At 36.3% G+C, this 22,105-nt stretch overlaps 1 protein-coding gene across 4 annotated transcripts in view; it reads left to right on the forward strand.

The window, feature by feature from the left end:
• NUDT6 (nudix hydrolase 6) overlaps positions 1-22,105 on the forward strand; it is a 44,632-nt gene that overhangs the window by 1,855 nt on the left and 20,672 nt on the right. For all 4 annotated transcript variants that reach the window (XM_042935569.1, XM_042935567.1, XM_042935572.1 and 1 more), the window contains exons 2-3: positions 4,079-4,282; positions 9,061-9,116. Coding sequence is in view for 1 of the 4 variants with exons in the window: in XM_042935567.1 (XP_042791501.1) it covers positions 4,079-4,282; positions 9,061-9,116 (260 nt within the window). In the remaining 3 variants the exon portion in view is untranslated. The remainder of the gene's footprint in view (positions 1-4,078; positions 4,283-9,060; positions 9,117-22,105) is intronic.

A 22,105-nucleotide genomic window follows, 5' to 3' on the forward strand; every position in this document is an offset into this window, starting at 1 on the left:
CACATCCAGGTTTCAAGTCCCAAGTTCTGCCACGTGCTTACCCAGGCATTAGACAAATCACCACTGAAAAATTTGCCTCTTAGGTTGCTTATGCAAATAATGCCAGCCCTTTTTACTTTACTGGATAGATGTGGTGATCTAAGATAAATTATATGAAACTAGTTTATAATCTGTGTAGTACCATGTACCTATAGTCTTTATTAAAACATTCTATTACATTTATGAATTGTATTGCTAGACACTGGTTTAAGAACTTCACAGATATTCATTTAATCCTCATAACGATTCTGTGAGGTAGATACTTTTACCTCTATTTTAAAGGTGATGGTACTGAGGCACAGAGAGATTAAGTAACTTCCCTAGGCTCTAGCTCTAGAATCTGTTCTTAATGCATTATGTTGTCTCTAAGAGTTAGTGCAAATTTTGTTAACTATGTCAAACTTGAGCTTTTTCACTCAATTGGAATGATTGGGGAAGATATGGGAAATTTCTGGAATGAGAGAAACATCCTATAATCTTTATTGGAGTGGGTTACACAGGTGTATGCATATGTCAGAACTCATTAAATGTACACTTAAGATTTGTGCACTTCACTTTTTGTAATTGTAATTGTGTGTCAATTTTTAAAAGATTTAATCGGAAAAAGAGGGAGATGAGAAGGATCTGACTCCATAGCCCCAAATCAAGAAGTCTTTATGAAAGGCTCCTATGTATTTTCACCTTGTTAGGTACATTGACTTTTAAAGAGGTAGAGAACATGGTCCTTAACAGTCACTTACTGCACATCTGGAGAAGAGAAGAGGGAAAGGAATTTAACCATTAAATAATCAAGCCTTCCTACTACCACACATACACACACTTTGCAAGATTATTGTAAAGATTAAGTGAGATGACGGATAGAAAAAGTGATTTGAGAAGTTTTTCTAAAACTGCAGTATTCTTTTTTTCTTTTTTTTTTTTATTTTTTTTTATTTTTTAATATATGAAATTTACTGTCAAATTGGTTTCCATACAACACCCAGTGCTCATCCCAAAAGGTGCCCTCCTTAATACCCATCACCCACCCTGCCCTCCCTCCCACCCCCCATTAACCCTCAATTTGTTCTCAGTTTTTAACAGTCTCTTATGCTTTGGCTCTCTCCCACTCTAACCTCTTTTTTTTTTTTTTTTTTTTTCCTTCCCCTCCCCCATGGGTTTCTGTTATGTTTCTCAGGATCCACATAAGAGTGAAACCATATGGTATCTGTCTTTCTCTGTATGGCTTATTTCACTTAGCATCACACTCTCCAGTTCCATCCATGTTGCTACAAAAGGCCATATTTCATTTTTTCTCATTGCCACGTAGTATTCCATTGTGTATATAAACCACAATTTCTTTATCCATTCATCAGTTGATGGACATTTAGGCTCTTTCCATAATTTGGCTATTGTTGAGAGTGCCGCTATAAACATTGGGGTACAGGTGCCCCTATGCATCAGTACTCCTGTATCCCTTGGATAAATTCCTAGCAGTGCTATTGCTGGGTCATAGGGTAGGTCTATTTTTAATTTTCTGAGGAACCTCCACACTGCTTTCCAGAGCGGCTGCACCAATTTGCATTCCCACCAACAGTGCAAGAGGGTTCCTGTTTCTCCACATCCTCTCCAGCATCTATAGTCTCCTGATTTCTTCATTTTGGCCACTCTGACTGGCGTGAGGTGATATCTGAGTGTGGTTTTGATTTGTATTTCCCTGATAAGGAGCGACGTTGAACATCTTTTCATGTGCCTGTTGGCCATCCGGATGTCTTCTTTAGAGAAGTGTCTATTCATGTTTTCTGCCCATTTCTTCACTGGGTTATTTGTTTTTCGGGTGTGGAGTTTGATGAGCTCTTTATAGATTTTGGATACTAGCCCTTTGTCCGATGTGTCATTTGCAAATATCTTTTCCCATTCCGTTGGTTGCCTTTTAGTTTTGTTGGTTGTTTCCTTTGCTGTGCAGAAGCTTTTTATCTTCATAAGGTCCCAGTAATTCACTTTTGCTTTTAATTCCCTTGCCTTTGGGGATGTGCCGAGTAAGAGATTGCTACGGCTGAGGTCAGAGAGGTCTTTTCCTGCTTTCTCCTCTAAGGTTTTGATGGTTTCCTGTCTCACATTCAGGTCCTTTATCCATTTTGAGTTTATTTTTGTGAATGGTGTCAGAAAGTGGTCTAGTTTCAACCTTCTGCATGTTGCTGTCCAGTTCTCCCAGCACCATTTGTTGAAGAGACTGTCTTTTTTCCATTGGATGTTCTTTCCTGCTTTGTCAAAGATGAGTTGGCCATACGTTTGTGGGTCTAGTTCTGGGGTTTCTATTCTATTCCATTGGTCTATGTGTCTGTTTTTATGCCAATACCATGCTGACTTGATGATGACAGCTTTGTAGTAGAGGCTAAAGTCTGGGATTGTGATGCCTCCTGCTTTGGTCTTCTTCTTCAAAATTACTTTGGCTATTCGGGGCCTTTTGTGGTTCCATATGAATTTTAGGATTGCTTGTTCTAGTTTCGAGAAGAATGCTGGTGCAATTTTGATTGGGATTGCATTGAATGTGTAGATAGCTTTGGGTAGTATTGACATTTTGACAATATTTATTCTTCCAATCCATGAGCAGGGAATGTCTTTCCATTTCTTTATATCTTCTTCAATTACCTGCATAAGCTTTCTATAGTTTTCAGCATACAGATCTTTTACATCTTTGGTTAGATTTATTCCTAGGTATTTTATGCTTCTTGGTGCAATTGTGAATGGGATCAGTTTCTTCATTTGTCTTTCTGTTGCTTCATTGTTAGTGTATAAGAATGCAACTGATTTCTGCACATTGATTTTGTATCCTGCAACTTTGCTGAATTCATGTATCAGTTCTAGCAGACTTTTGGTGGAGTCTATCGGATTTTCCATGTATAATATCATGTCATCTAAAACTGCAGTATTCTTAAAAAATAAAAAAGGGTGGGGGGGGGTGTTGCTGGGTGGCTCAGTAGGTTAAGCATCTGACCCTTGGTTTCAGCTGGTCATGATCTCACAGTTGGTGAAATCAAGCCTGGGGTTGAGCTCTGTTCTGACAGCATAGAGCCTGCTTGGGATTCTCTCTCTCTCTCTCTCTCTCTCTCTCTCTCTCTCTCTCTCTCTCTCTCTCTCCACCCCTCCCCTGCTTATGCATGCTCTCTGTCTCTCAAACATTGAAAAAAAACAAAACTGCAGTATTCTTCACTCATAAATTAAGGTCAGTAATACTTGCCTTTCAGGGTTGTGAGAACTTAATGAGGTATTATATGTAGAGTGTCTAGAACTTAGTAAGGACTAAATATTAGCATCTTTTTCCCCTGGCTCAATCTTAAGTAATAAAGCAAGAGAATTTACAGAAGTCAAAAACAGAAAAATGTATGTTCACCTTGGTATTATTTATAATAAGAATTAGAAATAATCCAAATATCCAAGAGTAGGAGGTTGGTTCGGTAGCTTTTGGTACACCTATCTGAGGAAAATTATGTAGTCATTAAAAATTTATGTTCATTAAAAATTTTAATGACATAGCAAAATGTTTACATTTTATGTCATAAAGACATGCTGTAAATTATATGTGGTATGATGTCAATTCCAATGTTCATGGGAAAATGTCAACATTTAAATGTTTATCTCTGCATTCTATTAAGATAATGAAGTTTTAATTTCATTATACTTTATTTTCAAAATTTCCCAGAACTAGTATATAATATTTAAAAACAAAGTTAGGGTTTTAACCACCTTGAAATTTATAAGCCAAAAATATTATCACAGAACTCTTAAAGAAAGAATAAATAGAAGCCCATAATGGTCATTTATAAAGATTAAAACTAAGGATGTTAAAAGGAACAGCATCAAAACGGAACCAATTATGTGCCAAGCATTGTGTCAGTTGTTACATTTTGGGATCCCCTGCCCCATTCTCCCAGCTAATTACAAGGTGAGGTGGATGTTTTAAGATGGCTTTTTGGAAGAGGTGACACCTTGAGATGAGTTTTTATTTCTCCCACTTCTTTCACTGGAAAATACTTACAGATTTTTCTCATCTGCATTTTAGCTGCAATACAGCAATGGAGGTCAGAAGGTAGAATAGCAGTATGGCTGCACATTCCCATCCTCCAAAGCCAATTTATTGCCCCTGCTGCTTCCCTGGGTTTCTGCTTTCACCATGCAGAGTCGGATTCATCCACACTGACACTGTGGCTGGGAGAAGGACCCAGCAGATTACCAGGATATGCGACACATCAAGTAGGAGTTGCAGGTCAGTTTCAAACTAACATTTTAGAGGTTCACTCCATTAGAGGTTTCACTCCATTTTTTTCTTACAGCTAAGCGATAGTTTATTCATGTCTAATGAATGATTTGATGAAGTGATTATCCTCCTTGGGACTATTGAGTAGTGCTTTAAATAAATGAACTTTGCCTTCTGAATTGGCAGAGGACAGCACAAGAGAACAAGTTTGGTGTTTAGTTTTCCAGAGGATACATTTGAACAGTCTTACACAGGTATTTGAACTTCACTACTGAAATAGTAACACTGAATTGGGATCAGGAAATAAATTCATTACAGTAAAGCATATTAGGGTAAAATAAAAGGTAACTTTTAGGTTAAATTTAAGGTAAAGCAAAGATGTTTGATGATTTGAACATTACTTCTTAAAGATATTTACATTAAGTTACAATGCCAAACAGTTGTTTAAAATAGCATAATTTAAGTATATTATGGAATTTTCAAGTCACTGATTCACTTCAAAGACATAGTCTTGAGAGAAGATTTGCTTTCGATTAATTGCAGGTGCATCAGAATCAACTGGAGAGCTTGCTGAAAACACACTGCTGGGCCCCACACCAAGAGTTTTTTATATCATTGTTGTGGGGTGTTGCCAGAGAATTTGCATTTCTAAGAAATTATCTGCAGCTGCTATTGATATCAGTGCTGGTCCCTAAACCATCCCTTGGGAACCAGGGTTAAAAAAATTTCTAGATTTCTAGGGGCGCCTGGGTAGCTCAGTCGATTGGGTGTTCAACTTTGGCTCAGGTCATGAGTTCAAGCCCCACGTCATGCTCTGTACTGACAGCTCAGAGCCTGGAGCCCGCTTCCGATTCTGTGTCTCCCTCTTTCTCTGCCCCTCACCTGTTGATTCTCTCTCTCAAAAATAAACATTAATTTTTTTTTTAATTCCTAGAATTCTAGAAAACTGAAATAGTAAAAGACGCCTCATGACTTAAATGAAAACAGTACTATATGTAAATTAGTAATTTGACCAATAATTGGATTTGCCTTCATATAATTTATAAGAGTATTTTGAGGTTGTTTGCACCTTTGAAATTAAAAAGAAGTTGTTCAAGGATGTCTAATGTTTTCTCTGTCCATGATCTCGCTTCCCTGTAGCAAGTAGAGGCATTTAGAAATTTCCATTCAACTCTACTTCAAAAGACTACTTGATAATTTGATAGCACCTTCACACTACATTAGAAAGTCATACCGACAATTATCAATTCATTGGTAACAGATTTTTTTATTTTTTTAATATATGAAATTTACTGTCAAATTGGTTTCCATACAACACCCAGTGCTCATCCCAAAAGGTGCCCTCCTCAATACCCATCACCCACCCTCCCCTCCCTCCCACCCCCCATCAACCCTCAGTTTGTTCTCAGTTTTTAACAGTCTCTTATGGTAACAGATTTTTAAATTAGACTTTTAAATCCAGTTATTACTGCAGAATTGGTAATATATGTATACAGAGTATCCTATGAAGCCCTTGTTTATAACTAAATACTATAGTTAAGATATACCATAGGAGTTCCAGAAGTGAGAGATCAAGAACTTGAGCAATCTTGAAGTGTAACTATGATCTACATGAAGTGGCTATTGGGGGTGGCGATGAAATCATGTAAGAAATTGTTCTGAAAAGCTACAATGTTTTTTAGGTGAAGGGAGAAGAGCTGACATTTATTGATATAAGCAACAGAAAGAAGGTGTGTCTGGTGAACATAACACCCCAAAATATGCCACTTCGATTATTTTGAGCTTGAGAAACACTAGATATAGCAAGGGTCTTCTGCCTGCCCCTTTTTACATAAAAGTAGGGCATAAATTTCTTGTACCAGGAAATTTCTTGTATCATGGAAGATGGGGAGTTGACACCAAGATGAATCTGTACAAATAAACCTTACTAAAATAACCTTTGTATTCCCATTAGTTTCCCCCATATATGTCCTCGTCGTTTTCCCACAATTTACCTCCCTTAGCCCAAACCCTTTTTTCTGTGGTCTTGTCATGTCCCCATAATTTATTGCTGTTTGTTAAAATGGTATATATGCCTGTGGGTCTGACCACTTTTTTGGGATTTTCACTTCTTTTTATCAAGTCCTCCATCATCACCCCAGGCCAAGTAAACCTCACATAAAATGTTTATATTTTTTTCCTCCATTAATCTATCTTCTGTGAGTTCAATTCTCAGCCCTAGACACAAAACCTAAGTGGGTAGGGGGAAAATCTTTCCTTCCCTACACTGGAATGGAGTGACCTATGGCTTTGTTACTGTTCTTAAATCACAGCAAGCTGTCTCAGCCTCAGAGCTTTCACACTTGCTGGCTCCTCTTCCTGCAGTGCTTTTTCCCAGGGTTTTGTTTATCTAGCTCTTTGGAGCTGAAGTTTCTGCTCCAGCAACTTCTCAAAAATCTTCTGACCTTCCTGTCTAAAATAGAGTCCTCCTGCATGCCATCATCCTTGGTCCCTTTATCCAGGTCTGTTTTTCTCTATAGCACTTACCACAATTTGAAATTCTATCATGTACTTCATTTCCCCCACAATAATATAAACTCCATGAAGGCAGATATTTTGTCTTTTCCACCACTGTATTGTCAGGTTCAAAACAGTGTCTGGCATAAAGTACATGATCAATAGATATTTCTTGAATGAATAATTGGATACCTCTTCAAGTGGAAACATGAGACCCCAGAGAACACAATTGTATGGGGAAGGGACATCGTTGCACAGTGAGAAGAATACCAACTCAGAATCCAGACAGTTTTAGCGCCGTGTGAACTTGGGCACTCAAAATAATACCACTCACACAATTATTATGAGTAATACCTGAGATAATGCACATAAAGCACTAATCATAATATGATAATCTCTATTTAATCCCTGAATTTTGTGTTGATTTAACTTTTAAGTTGTGACCAGCAGGGGTCGCTCACATTGTGCTTTAGCAGTGTTAGGTTTGTCTTTGAAATACTTTGCTCATGTTTAAAATTCATTAGGGAAAAGTACACTTTGAGTAATCACAAATTATTAAAATTTAAGAGTAGGTTTCCTTGCCATTTCTTTGGTATTCTAACCCTTGTAAAGTCCAATTCAATTAAATTATAATTTATATTTTCTAATAGAAACCAACATTAACATTAATTATATCTCACTGGTTTTCCTTCTTTTAAACATTAAATGTGGTGTTTTCATTTCAGAGAAATTTGTCATTCCTTATATTATACACAGCTATCCTCTTCTATATTTTATTGCAACATAAAATGTTTGCAATCACCTCATGTTGTATATAATTTGTTTTTTATTTACTTATTACCTCCTCATACACACACCAGAATGTGAGCCCATCAAGGATCGGGAATTTTGTTTTGTTTACCACTATATCTCTAGCACCTAGAAAAATGCCTGACACATAACAGGGCTCAATATATAGAGAACCCATATGTATTAGGTATAGGAACTCAATTGATATTGAAATAATGGAAGAGAATATGGAAAGTATCTTTTACAATATTTCCTCACATTACGTAAATACAGATATTTATGTGAACGTTTATTCATTTTTGAGAGACAGAGACTGAGAGTAAGTGGGGAAGGGGCAGAGTAAGAGGGAGACACAGAATCCAAACTAGGCTCCAGGCTCTGAGCTGTCAGCACAGAGCCCAACACAGAGCTCAAACCCACAAACAGTGAGATCATGACCTGAGCCAAAGTCAGATACTTAACCGACTAAACCACCCAGGTGCCCCCAAATATATTTAAATTATAACATTTAAAAGAAACTAATATAAACCATTATGGTGTCATTTGTATTTTTGACCCAGGATTGCCCAAAGAGAAATAAAAAACAAACCTTATTTTTGAGTCCCTGATGCCCAGTGTACGTGGCAATGTGTATGATGAATGAATAAGTAAAAGAAAAGGACTAGAACTTAAAACATATATAAAATAAAGAAATATCCCAAAGCAATATATTGAGATGTTATAAAGTCATATACACATGTCAAAGAAATATAAGTGGCTAGGGCACCTGGGTGGCTCAGTCAGTTAAGCATCCGACTTTGGCTCAGGTCACAATCTCGTGGTTCACGAGTTTGACCCCCAAGTCGGGCTCTGTGCTGAACAGCTCAGAGCCTGGAGCCTGCCTTGGATTCTTTGTCTCTCCTTTCTGCCTCTCCCCTGCTTGCACTTCACCTCTCCCCCCCCCCCCCCCCCCCCCCCCCCCGCTCTCTCTCAAAAATAAACATTAAAAAAATCAAAAAAAGAAATATAAGTGGCTTCAGGTAGGTCTTGCACTGAATATTAAGATATTTAAGATTTAGATCATCAGGGGCACAATACACGTTCTATACATAGCAATTCAAAAAATAAAAATGAGAATGGAAAAGTCACTACATTCAATAAATATTTTTTAAGCAATTAAGATTAGACACTAAAATAAGTACTACAGAAGAATAAAATAATTCTGTAACTGTGTACCATCAGGAATAGATATTGAAAAGAGAAGAAGCTTATGCAGATAATTATCCTACCACTCAGCATATGCTAGATCCATCATTGGTATTCCAAGTTGTTAAAAGAACCTGAATAACTGGGCAATCAGTTTATTGCTAGAGGGATTTTACAAGTGTTCATTGATGAGGTGTTAATTGAACTAGGCCTTCCAGGATGGGTATAATTTTGATGACCACAGGTAAGAGTATGGGAAGAGTCTAAGGTGAATGAAATTAATATTTCTCAATTATCTTTCATTTTTCCCCCAACAGGAGCTGTATTTGATGAAAATACTAGAAAAATATTAGTTGTACAAGATCGAAATAAAGTAAGTTGCTTCTGTTTTTCTTTTAAATATGATTATTTTTTAATTCCAGTATAATTAATGTATAGTGTAATACTAGTTTCAAGTGTACAAAATAGTGAATCAGCAATTCTATACTTACCCAGTGCTCATCACCAAAAGTGTACTCTTAACCCCCTTCACCTATTTCACCTATCCCCCTACCTGTCTCCCTCTGGTAACCACCAGTTTGTTCTCTATGTTTAAAAGTCTGTTGTTCTGTTTGCCTCTTTTTCTCTTTGATCATTTGCTTTAAGTTGCTTCTGCTCTGTAAATTGCTTTCTAAGTGTTCAGCTGTCTCTAGAGAAAATGTAGAAATTTTGATATGCTCAAAGAATTACAGAAAGATATTTTGAAAGTTCTTTCTAGGAGAGCATGGATGGCTCAGTCAGTTGAATGTCTGACTTCAGCTCAGGTCATGATCTCACAGGTTGGGAATTCAAGCCCCACGCTGGGCCCTGTGCTGACAGCTCAGAGCCTGGATCCTGCTTCGGATTCTGTGTCTCCTTCTCTCTTTCTGCCCTTCCCCACTTGTGCTCTGTCTCTCTCAAAAATAAACAAACATTAAGAAAAATTTACTTTAAGTTCTTTCTAAGCAGTTATGGATCATTTGGATATTTATTTAATTCAAAAAATACTTAGGCAGGCCTTGAAAATGTCAGGATAACCTCAGTGTTGCTCACTGTCACATTATGGCTACAGAAAAATTAAAAATGACTATATTTAGTTGGGAAGACAACTGTGTTTCTCACAGACTGTCGAGATATTCTTCATTCATTCAGTATTCATTAAGCTTTCTCTGAGCCAGATGCTGAGGATAGGAAGATTATTTAAGACAGTATCTCTGATGTCCCGCAGCTTGCTACCTATTTGGGAAGGCCATGGTCATACAAAGGATGGTAACGATGACTTTGCTTTTAAAACAAAACCCTGAAGACTTCTCAGAGGAGATGAATATCAAACTGGGTGTTGAAGAATGAGTAGGAGCTTACCAGGCCAAAAAAAAAGTTAGGATAGGAAAACAGAGTAGAAAATTAGAATGGCATGTAAAAAAGTACAGAGAGTTCAGAAAGGGGCTAACATGGTATCTTAGTTTGTTCAGGCTACTATAACAAAAATAACAGACTGGCTTAAACAGCAAACATTTATTTCTCACATTTCTAGAGGCTGGACCAGGATTGAGTGTCTGATTAGTCCCTCTTCCCAGTTCATAGATGTTCATCTTTTCACTGTGTCCTCACATGGCAGAAGGGAGAAGGGTTCTTTCTGAAGTCTCTTATAAGAACACTACTGCCTTTCGTGGTTACTCCCATTCCAGTGTTGTGACATAATCACCTCCCATAGGCCTCACCTCTTAATATCATCACATTGCGCCCATGTTTAAATCAACACGTAAATTTGGGGGGACATAAACATTTAGGCCATTCCACATAGTGTGGAAGTAATGGTTTAAAAGTTCATCATGGAGGCACCTGGGTGGCTCAGTCAGTTAAACATTCAGCTTCGCCTCAGGTCATGATCTCATGGTTCAGGAGTTCGAGCCCCACATGAGGCTCTGTGCTGACAGCTCGGAACCTGGAGCCTGCTTTGGATCCTGTGTCTCCCTCTCTCTGCCCCTCCCCAATCACACTCTATCTCTTTCTTTCTCAAAAATAAATAAACATTTAAAAACAAAACAAAAAAAAAGTTCATTGTGGCCAGGAGTACAGGAAGTGGTAAATTATTTGACCAAGTGCCAGATTAAGAACAATATAAAGAGCCTTGTACAACAAAATAAGTCTAAGCAACTAGAAGCAACAAAGACTTTTAAGACAAGTACCATAATTAGCGTGAGATGTTTTCATGATTAGGACTATAAGGCAAAGAGAATAATTATCTTGCTACTTTCTGAAACTTCAGTAAATATTGATGGACAGACCTTTTTCCCCATCATACATATTTTTAAATTTTAAACAAAATATTGGTAATGATAGCTGAAAGCAGTATCCTACATTTTGCAGAAATGCTGTCTCAAAACATTCTCATAGTTGTAACTTCCAAAGTTTTAGTTCAGGCAGGATCTCTGACTCAAACTAAGCTTTATCATTAACAGAAATACTTTGAGGGAGGCTTGGGTGGCTCAGTCGGTTAAGCGCCCAACGTCAGGTCAGGTTATGATCTCGTAGTTTATGGCTGCAAGCTCCGCGTCGGCCTCTGTGCTGAGAGCTCAGAGCCTGGAGCCTGCTTTGGATTCTGTGTCTTTTCTCTCTCTCCCTCTCTCTCTCTCAAAAATAAACATTAAAAAAAATACTTAAAAAAATAATTTTGAGTACCTAAAGTAGTATTGTGCCTACCCTTCAATAACTTTTATATTTGAATTGGATCATGTGATGGGAATGACTAGAGACTAGGAAGCATGATTGAGTAATACAAGTGGGGCCTAGTATAAGAGGGTCTGAGAGCCTGGCAGAGGAGTTTAGATTTGACATGGAAATAGTAACTCTTGAAAGATTCTGATTGAGATGATGAAGTAATGAAGATGCTGTATGGACAACATTAAATTAATAACAAAATGCAAATAAATTGATAATTGTGCTAAACGAGAGAAAGTTGGTATAAACAAAATGGACTTCGGAGTCAGGCTGACCTGCATTCCAATCCCTGTGCCATTTCTACATCGGCCAAGTCTCTGAGCCTCAGTTTCCTCATCTTTAAAATCTATCCAATAATACCTTTCTCATAGAAAGGATCCATTAGCTGTCTTTTCCCAGTGGATTCATACATAGTACTTAAAATACACAAAAGTGTAATGTAAGAAATGTACAGCAGTGTGAAACAATGCTATGTAGAATTCCTCAAGTACAATTTTAATGCACTGTTCTCTCATTTATATCAATTTATATTTATACCCATACACAACAGAATGATGTGCACTGTATTTGTTTTCTTTCTTTTTTAAAATTTGTATAACAAAAAGCCAAGAAAGTTCTTTATTTTCTTGGCAAGAATAATGTGATTAATAAATAAAGATGTCTATTTACAGAAATCTCTAATTACTGGAAGAGATGCAGAGTCCTATTTAATTGCTTAACCTCAGCCTTAGGTCTATAATACCTTAACATTTCCAATGCTCACCTAAATTGTACAAGGACATTTCTGTTTTTCTGGACATTTTACTGTGGGTAACTTATAAAAGCTTTACTATGACTTATAAATTTTTTTGTGAGTATTTTAATCACCTGGTGCTCATCATGACAAGTGCACTCCTTAATCCCCATCACCTATTTCACCATCCCCCCACCTGCCTCTCCTTTGATAACCATCAATTTGTTCTCTATAGTTAAGAATGTTTCTTGGTTTGTCATTTTCTCTTTTTTCCCTTCGTTGATTTGTTTTGTTTCTTAAATTCCGCAGAAAAGTGAAATCGTATGGTGTTTGTCTTTCTCTGTCTCACTTAACATTATAATCTGTAGCCCCATTTATGTTGTTGCAGATGGCAAGATTTCATTCTTTTTTATGGCTGAATAATATTCCAGCATATGTATATGTGTGTGTATATACATATATATACGTGCACACACATACACCACATCTTCCTTTTCCATTCACCATTCAAAGGAGACTTCAGCTACTTCCATTTCTTGGCTGTTGTAAACAATGCTGGGTACATCTGTCCCTTTGAATTAGTGGTTTTGTATTCCTTGGATACCTAGTAGTGTAACTGGGGGATTGTAGCATAGTTCTATTAACTTTTTGAGGAATCTCCGTAAGTTTTCCACAATGGATACACCAGTTTGCAAGAAAATTCCTTTTTCTCCACATCCCTTCCAACACCTGTTGTTTCTTCTGTTTTTTAAATTTAGCCATTCTGACAGGTGTGAGGTGATATCTCATCATAGTTTTGATTTGCGTGTCCCTGATGATAAGTGATGATGAACATCTTTCATGTGTCTATTAGCCATCTGCTATGTCTTCTTTTGAGAAATGTATATTCTGTCTTCTGCCCATTTTTAAATTGAATTATTTATTTTTTGGGTGTTGAGTTTTATAAGCTTTTTATGTATTTTGGATACTAATCCTTTATTGGTAGGTCATTTGCAAATACCTTCTTCCATTCCCTAAGTTGCCTTTTAGTGTTATTGATTGTTTCCTTCACTGTGCAAAACATTTTATTTTTATATAGTCCCAGTAGTTAAGTTTTGCTTTTGTTTCCCTTGCCTCAGAGGATCTACCTAGGAAAAAAACTGCTATGGCTAGTGCCAGAGAAATTACTGCATATGTTCTTTTCTAGCATTTTTATGGTTTCACATTTAGATCTTTAATCCATTTTGAATTTATTTTTGTGTATGGTGTAAGAAAGTGGTCCGGTTTCATTCTTTTGCAGGTAGCTGTCCAGTTTTCCTAGTACCATTTTGTTGAGAAGACTGTCTTTTTCCCATTGGATATTCTTTCCTGCTTTGTTGAAGATTAATTGACCATATACTTATATGTTTATTTCTGGGTTTTCGATTATGTTCCATTAATATATGTGTCTATTTTTGTGCCAGTACATACTGTTTTGATCACTACTGCTTTGTAATATAACTTGAAGTCTGGAATTGTGATGCCTCCAGCTTTGCTTTTCTTTTTCAAGATCGTTTGGCTATTTGGGGTCTTTTGTGGTTCTGTACAAATTTTAGGATTGTTTGTTCTAGTTCTGTGAAAAATGCTGTTGGTATTTTGATAAGGATTACCTTAAATGTGTAGATTACTTTGGGTAGTATGAACATCTTAACAATATTCTTCTATAAGCATGGGATGTCTTTCTGTTTCTTTGTGTCCTGTTCAATTTCTTTCATCAGTGTTTTTTAATTTTCAGAATATAGGTCTTTCACCTCTTTGGTTAGGTTTATTCCTAAGTATCTTACTATTTTGGTTGCAATTGTAAATGGGATTGTTTTCTTAATTTCTATTTCTGCTGCTTTATTACTGGCTTATAGAAATGCAACAGATTTCTGTACATGATTTCATATCCTGTGACTTTACTGAATTCATTTATCAGTTCTAGTAAATTTTTGGTGGAGTCTTTAGGATTTTCTATATATAGTATCATTAACATCTACAAATAGTGGAAGTTTTACTACTTCTTTACAGATTTGGATGCCTTTTATTTCTTTTTTGTTGTTTAACTGCTTTGGCTAGGACTTTCACTACTATGTTAAAGAAATGTGATGAGAGTCATCCTTGTCTTGGTCCTGACCTTAGGGGAAAGCCTCTCACTTTTTCCCTTTTAAGGATGATGTTAGCTGTGGGATTTTTATTTATGGCCTTTATCATGTTGAGGTATGTTTCCTCTAAACCTACTTTGTTGAGGGTTTTTAATTATAAGTGGATGTTAAGTCTACTGAAACAATAAAATTATTATAAGGTTCTTATCCTTTTTTTTTTATTAATGTGATGTATCACGTTGATTGATTTGCAAATATTGAACCACCTTGCAATCCAGGAATAAATCCCACTTGATTTTGGTAAATGATTTTTTTCATGTATTCTTAGATTCAGTTTGCTAGTATTTTGTTGAGGATTTTTGCATCTGTGTTCATCAGCGTTATTGTCCCATGGTTCTCTTTTTTAGTGGAGTCTTTATCTGGTTTTGGTATTAGGGTAATGTTAGCCTCATAGAATGACTTTGGAAGTTTTACTTCATTTTCTGTATTTTAGAATAGTTTAAGAAGAATGAGGATTAACTCTTCAAATTTTGGTAGAATTTGCCTATGAAGCCGTCTGGTCCTGGACTGTTGTTTTTTGGGAGTTTTTTGATTACTGATTCAATTTCTTTGCTCATAATTGTTCTCAAATTTTCTATTTCTTCCTGTTTCAGTTTTTTGGTAGTTTATATATTTATGGAATTTATCCATTTCTTCCAGATTGCCCAGTTTGTTGGCATATAGTTTTTCATAATATTCTCTTATGATTGCATTTCTGTGGTGTTGGTTATTTCTCCTTTATCATTTGTGACTTTATTTGGGCCCTTTCTCTTCTTGATAAGTCTAGCTAGAGATTATCCATTTATTAATTTTTTTTTTTTTTTCCCCCAAAGAACCAGCTCCTGGTTTCATTGATCTGTTTGTAGCAGGATTCTCACACAGAGAATCGTGACACCGAGGCTTTTCTTTCCAGGAAGCAACTTTATTCCTACCGACAACACTCAGTTGAGTATGTACCCGAAGAACTAAGCCCCGAACACCACGTGGCATAGTTTTTATATATATTTTTTTACTTCCTTGTCTCCCATATATGGTAACACACAAACATGTAGTCTGATTAAGTGGTCTCATATTACAAGGTCATGAGGGATGCTGTCAAGTACACGAATAGCAAGGTTGCCTTGAGATTTTGTTTGTTTCTTTTTCCTTAGGAAGGGGACCCTACCACATGTTCTACTGGTTTTTTTTTAGTTTTAATATCATTTATTTCTGCTCTAATCTTTATTATTTCCTTCCTTCTGATTTTAGATTTTGTTTCTTATTCTTTTTCTAGAGCCTTTATGTATAAAGTTAGATTGTGTATTTGAGACTTTTCTTACTTCTTGAGGTAGACCTGTATTGCTATAAACTTCCCTCTTAGAACGCTTTTCCTGCATCCCAAAAGTTTTGAGCCATTGTGTTATCATTTTAATTTGTTTCCATGTACTTTTTTGTTTCTTCTTTTATTTCCTGGTTGAGCCATTCATTGTTTGGTAGCATGTTATTTAACCTCCAGGTATATATGGTCTTACCAGATTTTTCTTGTGGTTGACTTTTAGCTTCATGGTCACAAAAGACACATGGTATGACTTTAATCTTTTTAAATTTGTTGAGGCTTGTTTTGTGGCCTAATATATGATCTGTTCTGGAGAATGTTCCATGTGTACTTGAAAAGAATGTGTATTCTGTTTTATGATGGAATGCTCTGAATATATTTGTTAAATCCATCTGGACTAGGGCATCATTCAAAGCCATTGTTTCCTTTTGATTTTCTGTTTAGGTGATCTGTGTATTAATGTAACTGGAGTGTTAAAGTCCCCTACTATTAATTGTATTATCATTGATTAGTTCCTTTGTATCTGTTTTTAACTGTTTTATGTATTTGGGTGTTTCCCTGTTGGGTGCACAGATATTTATAATTGTTGTATCTTCTTGTTGGATTGTCCCCTTCATTATTATTCAGTGTCCTTTTTCTCTTATTACAGTGTCTGTTTTGAAATCTAATTGTCTGATATAAGTATTGCTTTCTATTGACCTTCCCAAACTTAGGAATCTTTAAGCCTTTAAAAATAATCTTTGTCTTAACATGCAATAAGAAAAGAAATAAGAAGTAGGGTAATTTCTCCTCCCCTCATCCATCTCTTCTCCTTATGCATTGCTTGCACAAATCTGGTCCACTACTAAATGTTAGGTTTGGTGATAGTAAATTTGTCAGTTAAGAAAAAGAATGAGTTTTAAATCATTTGGTATTTTGAGTTGAAGGTAGAACTGGAATAATATTATCTCTAGCAGATACAGAGACATTGGTAGAGAGGAAATGATGAATTCTTTACAGAGATATGAGGTAAACTTAAAAGAGACATTTAAGTGGGAGTTCCCAGACATTTCTTCTCATTCCTCCTGATGAATTATTGAGCACCAGAAAGAGGTGTATGAGTTGAAGCATATTAATTAATGAATTTCTTTTTACAATTTCCACCATCATGACCTACAGTACTTAAGAGCTCCAGGCAGTAGCCTTCATCCACAGGAGGGGATACAAGGAAAATATTGATATTCTCAGTCTAGAATTTCACTGCCTAGCCCTACTAGTCTAAGAGTTTTAGTGGGGGACTTTCCCATAGCTTCCATACAGGTGCAGTTCCAGTTATTCTATAGAATTGTGCTTTGTGGAATCATTCTATATAGCACAGTGCCACTCTAGGAAAAATAGGTACATAACAAACATCGTATGAAAGAGAGAACTGAGTACCATATTCTAAAAACAGATAAAAAGTACACTGAATTTTAGGTATCATCAGTTACAAATAGTTGACAGGAATAAAGTAGTTGAAGAATAGGAAGAGTAACACACCCCAATTGTCTTTCATAGGCCAAAGAAGTTGGAGGAGCTGAGACATGATGATAATAGTTGAATCATAGTAATCTATGTTTTTCACATGTCTAGATCTGAGTCAGTTCACCATTCTTTGAAATCAACTATTTGGAAATGAGGACTCCTGATATCACATTAGGAATGGAAGATACACCCAGAGAGCTTTTTGTCTGGTGCAGTTCATGAGTGCTTATATGTGTGTGTCTTTTTAGAAGGAAAGTTTGAACTTAGTTGTTTTAGAACATGTTAAACTTCAGTTCAATTAAACTTCAGTGCCCCCAAATGCTACACTTAGTAACTAAAGTTAATGTTTTATAGAACTTGAGGAACATGAGTTTTCTTATTGTGTGTGCCTAAGTTATCTCTTGGAAGGAAATTAAATTATTAAGTATGTAAACATACTCCAGTTTGGTACACAAATGTATCATTTAGAGAAGAATCATTAGAGAAGTTCTATACATGCAGACATAAACTTCAGATTCTTTACTGTTCTAATTTTTTACTTTGTGTGTGTATATATGTGTGTGTGACATTTGAAAGCCAAATTATTATCAGCATCTGCCAACTTGACCAGCCAAGGGATATGCAGTTGCTAGATAGCCATTCTAAGCTTGATTTCCTGATAAATTCTCACCTTCTCTCTTCAACAATTTTGATCTCTTGTTCTTATTTAACAGCCAGAGTAATATGATTGCTCCGCTCTAAGCAGTTTTTCAGGGTTGATCTATCAAATAAGAACCTATGTAGTTACTCATTCATTAAAACATGGAAATTCAAGCCTAGGTCTAATAATGGTAAAAATTGGGTTGCAGTCTGAAAACAGAAGGAGCTTCCCTGGCAGCTGTGGCTGAACTGTCTTACCCCAAAACCATACAGTGTGATTTTTTTGTGTGTGGGGGTTATTTTTTTCCTTATAAAACCTCCCAAGACAAATGATTTAACAGGCCCAGTTTGTAGAAATCAGATTTCTAGAGTGGTATGTATCATAGCAATTTAAAAGGAAAAAATTGAGTTGAGCTATACTTTTAAAATAGAATAATTGTCAAAACTATATACAGGTATATATATATATATATATATATATATATCTTTTTATTGCACTTTGCTTTACTGCACTCCCAGATACTGTTTTTTATGAATTGAAGGTTTGTGGCAACCCTGCATCAAACATCTGTCAGTGTCATTTTTCCAACAGCATTTGCTTTTTATGTCTCTCACATTTTGGCGGTTCTCACAATATTTCAGACTTTTTCATTATTATTATATTTGTTTTGATGATCCTTGATCAGTAATCTTTGGTGGTGTTATTGTAATTGTTTTGGAGTGCCGCAAACTGTGCCCATGTTAGATGACAAACTTAGTCAATAAATGTTGTTTATGTTCTCACTGCTCCACCTGTCAGCCTTTCCCCTGTCTCACTCTCCACCTCTCCCTCCCTTTGGGCTTCCCTATTCCCTGAATCACAGTAATCTTGAAATTAGGCTAATTAATAACCCTGCAGTTTCCTCTAAGTGTTCAGGTGAATGGAAGTTTTGCACATCTCTTCCTTTATTTATTTATTTAGTGTCACATTAGGTCTTTATAGTGAACTATATAAAAGATTTCAAATATGGTACAGGTATGAGATTTATAAGGAAAATTATTTAAAAGACAGTAAGCAATATAGTATCACGTCATAGTTGAATCGTTAAACTCTTACTGAGACTCCTTCTGAATAGAGGTATATTAAATAATTATAAAATTGATTATTGATAATGGATATTGATATTGATAATGGAATTATCAGTTTTAAGTTTTATTATCAGTTTTAAGAACTCGCCATCTTTGAATCTTTCTCTTCCATCAATGAGGCCTACCCTGAGTACTCGAAATAAAAGCGAGCATCTCTTACCTGCTGCACACCCGGTTTCCTCTCACCCAGCTCCACTTTTATTCTGATGGCATTTGTCCTTATATAATATGCTAAAAAGCTTACATTTTTTTTTTTTTCTTGTCTAGCATACAAGCACTGCAAAGGCTTGGACATTTGTTTGTTTTGTTCACTGTTGTGTCTCAATTACCTCGAAAACTGCCTGACTCACATTGTTAAGTGTGAAGAAATGCTTCATGCTTGAATGACTGAATGAACAGAGGATATCATATAAATCCCTGTTTAATATTGCTTGTCCTCACAATTTCTAGAATAATCATCTGACACAAAAATCGCCTTGTGCTTAAATCAGATTATGCTGGCAGAATAATGTGAGAGGCCCATGGACAGCTCCCCTTGGAATATCTTCTTCAGCAGTGCCTAAAATTAAACCATTAGTATATGTCCTCATCTTCTCTTCCTCCTCCTCCTCTTTTTTTTTTTTCCCCAAAGGAAGGTGAGGTACTTTAAAATTCAGATGCCATTGGGAAGGGTAACATACTCCATGCCTAACATCTTAATGAGAGCACTACCTGTCGTTTCTGCTGTTACTCCTTTGATCCAAGCCAGAGGTATCTCCTCCCTAAATTACTGGAATCGTTCTAATTGGGCCCTGTTCTTCCACTGTGATTCCTATAAAGTCTCTTCTTAGCACAAAACCACACTAATTCTTTTAAAATTACAACAGATTATGAGTCTCTTACGCTCCAAACCTCCAATGTCTCCTCATTTCTCTCATTTTAAAGTCCTGAGTCTGTGCCATGGCCTGCAACACCCCATATAACCTGTGACTGTGTCTCCTACACTGCATCTCTATACTTCCCTCTGACTTTATCTCCTGTACTTCTTTTTGCTCCCTCTGGCCTCCTTACTATGTTTCAAACACACCTTAGGTTACCAGCATCATCTGTTCCTCCTCTTCTCTTTATCCAAATAGCCTCATGGCCAAGTCCTTGCCTCTCTAAAGATTTTAGGTTTAGATAAAGATTTAGATAAAGATTTTCTCACTGAGAAAGGGTACCCACACTACCCTTTTTTTTTTAATTGAAGCTTGTTAATATACAGTGTAATAATGGTTTCAGGAGTAGTGATATGACACCCAGTGCTCATCCCAACAAATGCCCTCCTTAATGCCCATCACCCATTTAGCCCATCCCCCCATCTAATACTCCTCCAGCCACCCTCAGTTTGTTCTCTATATTTAAAAGTCTCTTAGAGTTTGCCTCCCTCTGTTTTATATTATGTTTCCTTCCCTTTCCCTGTGTTCACTGTTTTGTATTAAATTCCACGTGAGTGAAACCATATGATATTTGTCTTCCTCTGAATTATTTCACTTAGCATAATACATTCTACTTCCATCCACATTGTGGCAAATGGCAAGATATCATTCTTTTTTTTTTTTTAATGTTTATTTATATATTTTTAGAGAGAGGCAGAGAAAGGGACAGAGAGAATCCCAGGCAGGCTCCACTCTCAGCATGGAGCCTGACACAAGGCACAATTCCACGAACTGTGACCATGACCTGAAATCAAGAGTCATACACTTACGTGACTTACGTGACTTACACTTACATACAAAATCAAGAGTCATACACTTACGTGACTGAGCCAGCACCCCAGATTTCATTCTTTTTGATCACTGAGGGATATTTCATTGTGGGTGTATATATATGTATGTATACGTTTGTATACATACATATATATATATTATATATATGTGCGGTGTGTGTGTGTATATATATGTTATATATATGTATTATATATGTAACATATTATATATATATATTATATATACACACACACACACCACACCTTCTTTATCCGTTCATCAGTTGATGGACAGATGGGTTCTTTCCATAATTTGGCTATTGTTGATAGTGATGCTGGAAACATTGGGGTACATGTGCCCCTTCAAATCAGCTTTTTTGTGTCCTTTGGATAAATACCTAGTAGAACAATTGCTGGGTCATAATGTAGCTCTATTTTTAATTTTTTGAGGAATCTCCATACTGTTTTCCAGAGTGGCTGCACCAGTTGCATTTCCACCAACAGTGCAAAATTGTTTGCCTTTCTCCGCATCCTCACCAACATCTGTTGTTTCCTGAGTTGTTAATTTTAGCCATTCTGACAGTTGTGAGGTGGTATCTCATTGTGGTTTTGATTTATATTTGTCTGATGATGAGTGATGTTGAGCATCTTTTCATGTGTCTGTTAGCCATCTGGATGTCTTCTTTGGAAAACTGAAGCAGCAGAAAGAGAAATCAAGGAATCAGTCCCATTTACATTTATACCAAAAACCATAAAATACCTAGGAATAAACCTAACCAAAGAGGTAAAAGATTTGTATGCTGAAAACTATAGAAAGCTTATGAAATAAAGAAGTTAAAGAAGATCGTAGGGTAGTTGTAGTTTTAATTTTTTGAGGAACCTCCATACTGTTTTCCAGAGTGGCTACACCAGCTTGCGTTCCCACCAACAATGCAAAAGAGATCCTCTTTCTGTGCATCCTTGCCAACATCTGTTGTTGCCTGAGTTGTTAATGTTGGGCATTCTGACAGATGTAAGTGGTATCTCATTGTGGTTTTGATTTGTAATTCCCTGATGATGAGTGATATTGAGCATTTTTTCATATATCAGTTGGCCATCTGGATATCTTCTTTGGAGAAGTGTCTATTCATGTCTTTTGCCCATTTCTTCACTGGATTATTTGTTTTTTGGGTGTTAAGTTCTTTATAGATTTTGGATACTAACCCTTTATCTGCTATGTCATTTCCATATATCTTCTCCCATTCCGTCGGTTGCCTTTTAGTTTTTCTGATTGTTTCCTTCACTGTGCAGAAGGTTTTTATTTTGATGAGGTCCCAATCGTTCATTTTTGGTTTTGTTTCCCTTGCCTGCGGAGACGTGTTGAGTAAGAAATAGCTGTGGCCAAGATCAAAGAGGTTTTTGCCTGCTTTCTCCTTGAGGATTTTGATGACTTCCTGTC

Source organism: Panthera leo, chromosome B1 (genome assembly GCF_018350215.1).
Source record: "Panthera leo isolate Ple1 chromosome B1, P.leo_Ple1_pat1.1, whole genome shotgun sequence".
In the NCBI taxonomy this organism is placed as follows: Eukaryota; Metazoa; Chordata; class Mammalia; order Carnivora; family Felidae; genus Panthera; species Panthera leo.